Raw genomic sequence first — 12,628 nt, 5'->3', positions numbered from 1 at the left:
CTGTCTGACCCAGATTCTGCAAAGTTGGTCTGTCGCTATGACAACCAGCTGCAACGGAGGGTACTATCTGCAGTGTACCAAAAGCCAATAGTCAAGTTGAGTTGAGTCAAGTTAAGTGCCATACGATGGAAAAAGCACCAAAGTCCTGACGTCACTCGCTCATCCCCTCGATTCCCCTGGTTCACGGAAGCAATTTCTCTATGGAGAATAACATGGGCTCATCTTAAAATCGTTTCATATAAGCGTTGTGGTCCAAAGATATACAAGCTGTCTCTGCGTTATTGTCAGGGAGGTGTCTCTGTATCGTTTGCAAATGTAACCAATTCAGTAGCAGTAACAATAGCGTTTTCTCGCAGTCAGTTGATTCTTCATATCCATATGAGTGAAGCGGCCTGGATGATTTGTTTATTTTTCAAACGCAGTCCTTATATGAGGCAATCTAAAATCCCCCTATGGGGATTACAATGCAAATAAAAAGTATACACAAACCTGTGGATTTGCGCCCTCCACCGATATTGACGTCAGACTTCAGTACACCTTTTTACTTTTGGAAAATAATATTGAAGAAACTGTTAACTGTCTAATATGTGTACCGTACATTTAAAAGCATAATTAATTGGGCAGCGCTGGTTGGCAGGTATCATTACACTTTTATACCAATATGTTTGTCCATGCATGGGTGCATTTGATGCATTTATTGATCGCCTCTTGTCTAGATTGTTTAAACATGACGTCTTGGGCCGCTATGGTCAGATAACAGACTTGATAAGCCTTATATAAGCTTATTGATACCGGATACTCAATAAGCTTGTTATCGGGTTTTTTTCGGGTATCGGGTTTCTAGTCACATACGGTAGTTGTAAAATAGTTGAATAAACAGAACTTTACAGTACACACTGATCAGCTAGTTTGCTTGCCATAATCCTAGATCGGTCCTTTAACCTTTTGAGCTGAATTGCATTTGCCAATAATTTGATCTGATGTATGATAATAGATCAATAGATAATAGATAGTTGAACAGATACAACTGTTCACTATGCCGATAGACTGACGCTGAAGATGTTCTATTCCATAATAGTTATGGGCTAAATAGTTACTGTAAGCGCCATTTTGAGTCTCCTAATTGTGGCCAATGATGTCCACTGAGGGGTGTGGTCAAGTTCAGGTTGCCATAGTTACAGGGAGGGTATTTAACCCTGTCCCTAATGAATTGCAGGTGTTGTTGATAGGAGGCAAACTGTTTTCTGACTGTGCAGACAGGGACTGTTGCATTCACCACGTTTGACCGTTTGTTACTTATGTTATTTGCCTTCAAAGTATAGGATTTTGTAAGGAAAATAAATATAATTTAATATCCACTCTACCAACATTCTGGACCTCAGTTCTTTCAGCACACGTCTAAACTTCCTCATCCGTCAGCAGCCAGTAGCACCTAATACAGGGATTTAGGCGCTACATTTAGTCAGAAAACAGCCTCGGTTCCACGCTGGTTGTCTATTGGGAGGCAACTGGCAAGGGGAACCACCGGGGTCGTTTGGATTGGACTGGACAGTGGACACAGTACACACAGACAGGGCGTGTGTGTTTGGCGTGGAGTGGACGGATCTGCGGTGGGGAGCCAGCAGTGAGCGATCATCTACAAGCAGCTGCTGTTTGGGAGGTGGTCGGTTTTAACCCGGAGCTACAGGGGCGCTCACCGGGGGACGTCGGCAGCACCACCGCAGCAGCAGCCAGCCCAGCACCAGCATTGGTGATCGGGACCGGACCGCACGGAGCTCAAATCTCTTCAAAACTGACGGGCAAGACTGTAACATGGATGACTGGTTGGATGATGAACCTCCACTAAATATTCAGAAAATAATTGACTACCATAGACAAAGGTATTTTGAAGCCAATCGGGACGGGTGGTTGTATGGCCCAAATTGCCATGATGATGATGATGATGTCATCATCATATTTGATAGTGAGAAGAATTGTGTTGCTTCTCATGACTGTGACAAAGACAATGGGGCTGAGGCTCTGAGTCTGAGCACACATGTGGAGGAGGAGCTCGCTCACCAGGCTGGGGCACCGAGGCCACAGGAGATGCAGGCAGAGCAAGATGCCATGATCAGCTGTAGCTTGGCTGAAGAATCAACTGCCAGAAAAGTGGTGAAAGGGCCACTTAGTGCAGGAAGGCCATTCTTCTCTCCAACTCGAGCTCCAGCAGAAAGGCCATCCTTCTCTCCAGCTCCAGCCAAGGCCAAGAAGGCAGCAGCTCCACAACCCAAAAAGGTCAAGAGCCTGGTAGCAAAAGACACTCTGATCCAGACCGTGGCTAAAGGGCCCAAGAAGATGAAGGCCAAGAAGCCTGTTGCCAAGAAGATGGCAGCTACAGGCTCAAAAGAGAGAAAGAGAGGAAAATGGCAGAGCAAGAGAAAGAAAAGATGGCAGAGCTCAAGAAAGGGGAGAAAAAGAAGATGGGAGAGCTCAAGAAAGAAACGGATAAAAGCAGAATATGCCTGAGTTTAAGCAGATCTCTGACATTCAGCCCCTCTCTAAAATCTGCTTGTGTCTATTTGAGTTGAGTTTTGAAATTAATATGATTTATTGCTTAAAATGTTGTATTTTGTTTTGTTCATTGCATTTTGGGTTTTAATGGCTCTTTGTATTTTTTGTTTTGAATTGCTCTGTTTTCACACCAGTAGCAATTGGGGGTGGGTGTGTAAGCGCCATTTTGAGTCTCCTAATTGTGGCCAATGATGTCCACTGAGGGGTGTGGTCAAGTTCAGGTTGCCATAGTTACAGGGAGGGTATTTAACCCTGTCCCTAATGAATTGCAGGTGTTGTTGATAGGAGGCAAACTGTTTTCTGACTGTGCAGACAGGGACTGTTGCATTCACCACGTTTGACTGTTTGTTACTTATGTTATTTGCCTTCAAAGTATAGGATTTTGTAAGGAAAATAAATATAATTTAATATCCACTCTACCAACATTCTGGACCTCAGTTCTTTCAGCACACGTCTAAACTTCCTCATCCGTCAGCAGCCAGTAGCACCTAATACAGGGATTTAGGCGCTACATTTACTGTATCGATTTCAAAACGTTGAATCGTATCGCGATAATGAACCAATATCGTCCATGTATCGTATCGTCAACCATGTATCGTGACGTATCGTATTGTTACACCACTAGTTTTACAGTCTTGTCAAATAAGCAGTCAGGGATATACAGTAGGGGCCTAATGAACACTGAAAATGTTACCGTACAAAACCTAGAAATGGTCAAAAATATTTGTATTAAAAATGATGGGGGGAAATGCAATGTAGTGCGCAGGGGTATGAGAGAGGGTGAGAAGAGACAGAAGAAGAGAGAGTTAAAGCCACACCAGACAGCGTTCCTCAACACTGTTTCAACAACAAACAACAAATCACCACCACTCAATGCCAGACAGTGTTGGAAAAATTAAGTAATACACTACCTACTGTATATACTACCTATTACTAGTTAGTTCAAAAAAGTAATATCACTTTACATAGGCTATTACTCCTTGCCAAAAGTAACCAGTTAGTTATTACTTTACATGTTTTCCTCACCCCCAGTATCTTGCATCTTTTGTCCTCAAAAGTCTCACACTACCAAGTTTATTCTGGACGGTTTAACCCATTCTGAACGGGAACCCATTTTGGTGTTAGCATTATGTTATGCTTTAGGTATTGAAAAATAGCAGATCTACAAGCTCGTAGCGCGCCACCGAGTGGCGCGCTACGAGCTTGTAGGTCTGCTATTTTTGAAAAATCGAAGAACGACTTGACATTTTTAGAATCTGATCTCAGGTCAGAATGGGTTCATCAGACCAGTGTGTGTCTCCAGTGGAAACCTCGTATGAATCTGATCTCAGGTCAGAATGGGTTAAGGCCCGCCTTCTGCATCCGATAATTCACGCGTACTGTACATACAGTACAAGTGTGCATCGTGTCCGTATCCGCTCTAGAGTCTAGATCCAGACGGATCAGCAGCCTGTAAAGAAACTCCATTCTAACCCCAATCTACTATGAATAAACACAGTAGCCCACAGTAACACCAAGGCTCGTGAACATAGTACCATATTAGTAATATTATTACTCATAATGTAAAGCAATTAGTTATATTACTAGTTACTGGAAAAAGGTAATAATATTACTTTAAGTAATACTTTAGTTACTGTCCAACACTGCTCTATGCAAACGGCCTAACGGACTGTTAAATCTGGGCCAATGTGACAGGTGTGTTCTAGCGGATACCTGCTGTCAGAGCTGATCTGCTGAGTTCCTCTCTGGCTGAACTTCTGTACCCCAAGGATAAAGCCTACAGGTCTTATTATAGGATATTTATGCCCCTATTTTCTTTAAGTTAAGATGTTTTAAGGACTGTATTTTATATTTATTTTGTATTTACACTTTTTAGCTCAGCATAGAAGTACAAGACCATAAGGCATACAGGTACACATAGAAAGTAGCCCACACACACAGTACATGTGTCATGGTCTGGTTTTGTGGTAGCTCTCTGCTAGCCATTCTATGGACATTGCCTGGCGGTCCTACGCGTTTTAACAGTACCACACGCACTAGTCCGACACCCTACCCCGAAACCTAACCTAACCCTAACCGCCACGGGTGAGTCTAACCGACCACAGGTTAGTCTTAACCGTGTATGTCGGAGCCACGGGTGGGTGACATATCTCGGACTATTAGTACGTTGGACTAACGTATCCCCCCTTGTTTGAGTTGTTTTTCAGTATCATCGCCTTGATTTGTTCGAGTATTTAAACGCTGTTTGTCATTCAGTTGGTTCTGACTGAGTGTTTGACAGTGCATTACAGTTCCCACCGGTGTCTTTGAACTGAAGGTATAGACTCTCATTTAGTTTTTGAAAGTGTGCTTAGCCGAATGTCTTTCGAGGGTTCCCAACCCTGACACTGTCACCCACTCACTCTCTAGCTCTCTCTATCCCTCTCTGTCACACCGACACACACACACACACACACACACACACACACACTATCACATAGAAGAAAGTAACGCACACCAGTTAGTACATATGCTGTTCATGCTCTCTTTTGTATCGCACGCACGCACACATGCACGCACGCACACACACAATAAAGCCCCTAATCGTCAACAGAGGACACAAATGAAATCTATGACCAAGACCACCATAGAAAGTGCAACATCAAAGCTGGCCAAAACAAACACACGAGGAGCAAGTGCCCTCTAGTGGAGAACAACAGAAAGAGAGCTGCGCTTGTGAACAATAATCCTCTATTAAAATAGTCACACGTGCAAGGGTGTGAGCGCGCACGCACACGCGCGCGCGCACACACACACACACACACACACACACACACACACACACACACACACACACACACACACACACACACACACACACACACACACACACACACACACACACACACAGAGCTCACCCACCTCTCCTCTTTGATGAAGGGAGTCAAGAAGCGATTGGAGTCGTCCTCATGGCTACTCTGTTGACTTTGACTACTCTGCTGACTGCTGAGAGAGAGAGAGATGAGGGATGGAAGGAGGGAGAAAGAGGGAGAGAGTGTGTTTGTTAGTAAGCATTTTTTTAATTTAATTTCTATTAGGGTTGTCCTGATCTGATCACGTAATCGGAAATCAAGGCTGATCATTTTCGAAATGATTTGAATCGGATCGGGAGCAAAAAAAAACCTATCCATAGCATAATATTAGACTGGTATTGTCTGTGATTTTGGATATTGTACTATTGTGATATGGCAAAGTGTTCTATTATAACAATATTAGGGATGCACCGAAAATTCGGCCACCGAAAATATTCGGCCGAAAATGGCTAAAAATGTATTTTCGGCCTATTCGGTTTCGGCTCAAATAGGCCGAAAATATATCACCGAATAGTCAAAACACTGGGTCGCTATAAACACAACACGCGATTGTCTTGAACGTAACCAGAGTGCTCCGCATCTACCCCTCTCTCTCTCCCCAACTTCAGTCTCCCACACACACACACACACACACACACACGGAGCGTCTCTGTGGCTGCGATGCGCTCCGCGAAAACTGCGAGCTCATCAACGGGTTGCAAAATGCCCAAAACAGGTCCCAAAACATGGTATTTGTGAGCACCGCCACTGTCTATTCTTTTGTCGTATGACCAAAAATGCTCCCCAATGTCTGAATCTGTGAGCTTGCAGGCAGGCTACGACGGACGAACACTAGCAGTGTAGCACTAGCTCGTTAGCTTCTCAAATTTGTTCCACCTGTGTACTGTAATCTCAGCAGCGCATTGAAGTGGACATAGGGCTAAAGCAGAAGCAGAACGTCCGTGAACGTTTTGCTTAACAATGAACAGTTGTTCAGTGCTGTTTAACTTTGGCAATATGTGATACTAGAGCCTAGAGAACATGCTAATATGGCTGCTAAATAAGAACGTTTTCCCCCCATCAGCTAGCGTGCTATTGTTGTGTGTGTGCGTGTGTGTGTGCGCGTGTGTGCGCGTGCCCACACGGACTGTGTGTAGGACAGTGGTTCTCATAGTGGGAGTTCCAGCTAGAGCTAGATAGTTAGAAAGTAAACCAAGTGGACCCTAAGGTTCTGTAACAGAGTGCAAAAATGGAACCAAATAGACTCTCAAAATTTACATTGATTTTACAATAGAAATAAAAAATTAATTGGGGTCCCAGAGATAGAAATGGAAAGAAAGACAGTCAGCTATACACGGTCAACATTACAGATAACAGTATCATTACAAGTACAAGGAATGGCAAATCAAATTGTATAAAAAACAGGGTAAAATTTTGAAGGAGTATTCATTTGTATTGTCTTTATTGTTAGTTACAACATGCCTACAATAACGTGAAGCATTTTTTTAAAGGTAATTGCAAAAAGGGGCCATAATCTGATTCATCGATTCATCGTTTAAATAATCGCCCGATGAATCGATTATATAAATCCATAATCATGTCTTTTGCCATAATCAGGTAGCTTTACAACAAAGATGTATTCGGCTATTCGGTATTCGGTTTTCGGCCAACTGTTTCCTATATTCGGTATTCGGTTTCGGCCAAGAATTTCCCTTTCGGTGCATCCCTAAACAATATAAATATCGAATCGGGAAAAATCGGTATCGGCAGATACTCAAAATCAAATGATCAGAATTGGATCGAAAGAAAAAAAAGATCTTGATCAGGACATCCCTAATGCTTATACTCAGACCAGAGTTCCAAACATGGCCCAAGATCTTGTCTACAGTGTGACAGGAGGGAAACACTGGACACCCAAGCATGTGGGACTACCCACTAGTACCTTGCACCAAGCAACACGATCAAAGGATCTTGTGAAAGTGTTTCATAATGCAGGACACATAATCAGCTACATAATCTTACTCCAGGTTGACACTGCTACGGCTGAGAAAACACTACAAGCCTGCATGGATCAAGAAACTGGAGCAGTGACTCCACCAAACTTTGAGTATGGCAGATTTACACATTTTACATGTGGCAATATTGACATACATGATTCAACAACTTGATGGCAAGAACACCTTCCATGCTACAAAGATGGCAGGCTGGCAATGTGCTCCAGTATTCAGACCCCTGAGGTGATGGAGAGATGAAAGGCTTGTCCGAAATCAACAGAAAATACAAAAGGAGTCGTTTAAAAACCTCAGATGAGAATGGATCAACTGCTAAAGCTACTGCCAAAGACATGGCATTCTGTGTAACAATGAAGGACAAATGAAGGAAGGCTGGCTGGACAAGCTTCAACTGAAACCACAGTGAAATGTCACCTGAAATGACAAGCATTGGGTATACATGCCCATTATCCAGGCACCTGCTCATGGCCTTGATACACTGACTGAATACAGCTGTGCTGAGATGCAAACACGTGGCAAGAAAAACTAGGCCAGCATCACAGTGTTATCACAGTGGATGAGGCATTGTTCTGTGATCTAATCTAATTATTGGACAGTATCAGGATGCCTGATATTCATTTTGTATTCATCCTTAGGGCCCCAAATCACACCAGCATGAAAGGGAACGAGGCCACACACTGTAGCAGCGCTTCCATTCCTTTTCTGGCTCATCAGGCCGAGCCGTGAAGCCAGAAGATACAAACCCACGTATCATTGTGTCTTTCAGTTTGCCACTTTTTTCTGATTTATTACTAAACTCAAATTTCCTGTATCTGGCATGACAAAGTAATTGGATGCAACACACAAAACCAGCACACACAAAGCCACATCCATAAAACGGCATGGAAACAAAAAGTATTCTATATGTGTTTGTTAATTTGCTGTGGCAGCACTAGAGGGGGCTACAGTTATGTGACATAATCTACAGAAGGTGACCCCATAGCATCAGATCACAACATGCAGGGATACAGTATACTGATGTCATGTCATAGAGCAGTGGTTCTCAACCAGTGGTCCAGGGACCACCACTGTCCTAGGTTCCAGGTGGTCCCCAGTTAAATGGTGGAGTTGGTAACCAAATGGACCCTTATAGGTAACAAGAGTTCAATTATTACCATTAGACATCTGCATTACTTAATTTACAAGAAGTCTACACAATTGGAGAATGTACAAGAATTGCTATTTTGATCAACCTTTTGCCTGTTATCTCTCCAAATGGTATACCACAGCAATACAGCATGGGAAAATACTGAAACTGAAAAATGGTAACAAAATATTTTACGTTTTGGGTCTAAGAGGTTATGGGGTACTTTCACACCCAAAGTTTGCTTAGAAGGTCCGGATCAGGGACCAAATGTTTAATTGTTGCATTTTGATTTTGGTCCGTTTAGTGTTCACACATTTGTAAAGCGAACCAATACGTAAACAAATGGTGAAGAAAAGAAAATAGGTCATTTTATGAGGGGAAAAAGAACATTTACGAGGGGGAAATCACTGCGTACAATTTTGGGCACAATCACAGAGACAGAAGAGAACAGCAAGATGGAATTGCATTAATTGCATACATTTTTAATAATTATGTTATAAGCCAAACACCTGCTCAGATGAACAGAGGAGCAGGTGTTAATGTATGCAGTATGTGCTTATTGCTGCACGTGACGCAATTCACCGGAGAGGTACAAGGTATTCCCGATCATCAAGACATTTCTTCCATGTACAGTATACACCTTAACCCGATTAGAGTCCGATATGTTCTTTCTGTGCATCAAATCGTCGCATCTAATCTGCTAATCGGAGCCTTGCGCTTTAGCCTTTATTTTATATTTTTTACAGGAGGGACAGACAGTAGGCTGACAGGAAATGGGGGAGAGAGATGGGGGGGGGGGGGGGGGGGGGGTAACATGCAGTAAATGCAGTCAGGATCGGGAGTCGAGCCCGCGGCACACTGCGAGGCTTGGGCTACCGGCCAAGGTGCCTGGACCACTGAGCCATGACCCGGGGCAGGCCCTCGCGCTATTTTTTTATTGAGCTCCTAACTATCGTGTCTCACCTCATATCACCTCATCGGAGCATCAATTCGGAGATAAGCGCCACAAGCGCTGAAACCTCAAACGTGCCAATGGAAAAAACAGTGATATAGTGACATCACAATATCATCCTAACCCCTCCCCTTTATCATACAACAACAGCTGGGGGTGCGGCTTCAGTTCACCTATCACCACCCACCAGGTAAACCAGGCATACTTAATGGATGGTGGGCGTGTCCGCATAAAAACGTCATTTTAATAAATACTGCACATTTAAAAAAAATAACTTCCTCCGTATAAAGTAATAATACCTGATGATCATGTTTTAGGGGGGAATCACAGCACTCCATCTTTAACAGTTATATGGACAATTTGGCAGAGGGTTCTGCTCGATTCATGTAGCCTACTGTATTATTCTGAATACATTTACCTTGGCAGGTTTTTCTCCACTTATTAAAGTACAATACGCAACTGGACATGGTCCTGACAGTCCTTAAGGTCCTTCCAGTCAAGTGGCTAGTAGCTATTTAACTGAAACTCCCTGTGGAATGCCTTGCGTCAGCATCATGTGGAATTGTGAATTTGGAGGGGGAGGGGTGTGGTTGGTGATGGGGGAAGTTGCTTTTGAAGGAACACCTTAGTTATTCGTACAGGCAGACATTATTGTCATCTGCACACCAGGACGATAACTAGTATCAACGCATGTGGCGTGTATGGCATTTCAGCTGTTTGGGGGTGAAAAATCACACCTGTGTGAAATGAGGGGCGCTCTTGTCATCATGACGCAACATGACGATTTGCTCGTCCACATATGACGTACATTCTCCATTCATTGTCAGGAATTTGTGTAGGACGACAATAGCCGATTCGCTCAGACACTTATCATTGCTGTCGGGAGGAAACCTCATTGAACCAATGGAAAGTAGTAAAAAGTGCTTTGGACAAAACCTCTTAACTCCATTGGACCCTCAAAATGTCTGCTAAAGCAACTAACTCCACCACCTCTCCCCCTCTCATGGAAGGAATTGAGAATATATAGTTACACCAACTATATAACCAAACACCAACTTTGATGAGGCAGTATTGCTTTGTTTTAAAAACATATGGTTTTCTTGAAAAATGAACATTTTGGAGTTATGAGGTTTCCTCCCGACAGCAGAGATAATGACATAAATTCTCCATTCATTGTCAATGGGAATTTAATGTTTTATCTACACTAATAGCTGAATATAAGAGGTATATAAATTGAGATTGACGCATGAACCGGCGATAGACAGACCCGCCAGAGCAGTGGTTCCCAAACCTTTAGCTCGTGACCCAAAAGAGGAATTAGCCGTTTGCCCAGGACCCAAACTAGTGAAAATAGCAGATCTACAAGCTCACAATGCAACACTTGGCTATTTTCACTATTTCTTAGACATTTGTACTCTAATTTATTGGATTTCTTTGACTTTTTATTTTATTTCTTCATGAAATTGCTGAAAATGATCTCTCTCTCTCTCTCTCTCTCATATATATATATATATATATATATATATATATATATATATATATATATAATTAAAAAAAATGAAGGGACCTATACAAATGTGACCGCGAGCCAGAAATGGGTTCCAAACAGCCTCAAGGCTGCTGGCTTATTCTATAGGGTAAGTATGACATGATAGACTTTCTTCCTGTACACAATCAATTTTGCAACGTGCAAGCAAAAAAAAGTGGAGCACACAGTCCTTGCTTGCATAATTTATGTGGTAGAGAATGCACTGTGCGTATTTTCATACTGTACATGTATGTCATGTATTTTTTTAAAACATCCCATAGAGGATTATGCTCATGTCCTTTAAACTCAACTTCAGCCATGGCTTGTCTAGCCTTGCGTCGCCAGCTGTCAATATGCCTTTGCAATGCATATTCCCCAATTCCCACTGGGCAGATTGAGTCTGGTGTCGCTCAATTGTGGGCGTATTTCACGGATCAGCAGTAGTGTGTATAGCAGACCTGCCAAGCGTGGGATATTGCCATGAGTAACACTTGCACGCGCGGAAATTCCAGCACCTGCACTTTGCACGTTCGTGGGAATTTTTGGAGGGCGTGGTGTGGTCCCACAGGACGCACATTTGGGGGTCCTGTATACCTTTTTGGGGGGAGGGGGGATGGTGTTAGAAACACTTTCACACCAGAATTGTAGTACATTGCACTAATGGAGAATCAAGGCTCATACATAGTCTGGATTTTCGGTGGTTAGGTGACCACCGAACTACAACATGACGTCACGAGCCGCGGTGAAGAGCAAACCACCGCTCCAGCCCCTCTCTCTGTTCTTACTCACCACCGCTCAACGTTATCTCAGCTCCGGTGGTCAGCTCACCACCTGAGCGGTGGTCACCTCACCACCGAAAATCCAGACTATGAATAGGCCTTTATACTTGCTCAGTCTGAGTTAACATAGTCTATCAATAAATATAAGTGTAAATGTCTGTCTATTCCCAGTGACTTTATGAATGAACAATGCATCACACAATAATCATGTTGCCTAAATAAAAGCACATTTCTGTGAATGAATTCCATTTCCATTAAACTCTTTGTCTTTCTGTATTTTTGAGTAGATTCCTTTCCGCGTCACCGGCATGGAGAACTTCATTGTAACGATCGGCTATTATTAGCTTTCGCCAGAAACGTTAAAAGGACAACTTTAGTTCATGTTTTAGGTTGTTATTAGAGAAAGTAAAAGATGAGTGTTAACTTTTTTCCATTTGCTGCTTTCTTTCGTTTTAGGGATTTTAGCTGTTTTTGACAGGGGGCGGGGGCATGGGGCTAAATATGTAATATTTTTTACAACATTTTACAGAGATTTATTTTTTTATTTTATTTTTCAGCAGATCACAGGATCTACTGAATATGAAGGTAGCCTACTGGGGAGAAGCCACACTGTGTGTCATAGGCTCAATATGTCAGTTTGACACATTCAGTAGAACCCGTGATCTTTTGTGGCCAGATGTAATGTCTTGGGGTCTAGTAGGACTATAGTAAATAATAAAAAAAGAAATCTCTATAAAAATGTTTGTCTAAAAATACATATTTAGCCCCATGCTTGAATGCCAGCGCCACCCATATCAAAAACAGCTAAAATCCCTAAAACGAAAGAAAGCCTCTTTTACTTTCTCTGATA

At 42.7% G+C, this 12,628-nt stretch overlaps 1 protein-coding gene across 1 annotated transcript in view; it reads right to left on the bottom strand.

The window, feature by feature from the left end:
* LOC308321017 (protein Aster-B-like) overlaps window positions 1–12,628 on the bottom strand; it is a gene marked incomplete at its 5' end in the record, with an annotated part of 139,391 nt that overhangs the window by 118,102 nt on the left and 8,661 nt on the right. Inside the window, one exon of the mRNA XM_080771781.1 lies at window positions 5,452–5,535. Coding sequence (XP_080627907.1) covers window positions 5,452–5,535 — 84 coding nt within the window. The remainder of the gene's footprint in view (window positions 1–5,451; window positions 5,536–12,628) is intronic.

This window comes from Protomyctophum bolini (assembly GCF_963924005.1).
Source record: "Protomyctophum bolini genome assembly, chromosome: 9".
NCBI classification, from domain to species: domain Eukaryota; kingdom Metazoa; phylum Chordata; class Actinopteri; order Myctophiformes; family Myctophidae; genus Protomyctophum; species Protomyctophum bolini.
This window is presented reverse-complemented; position numbering and strand designations above follow the sequence as displayed.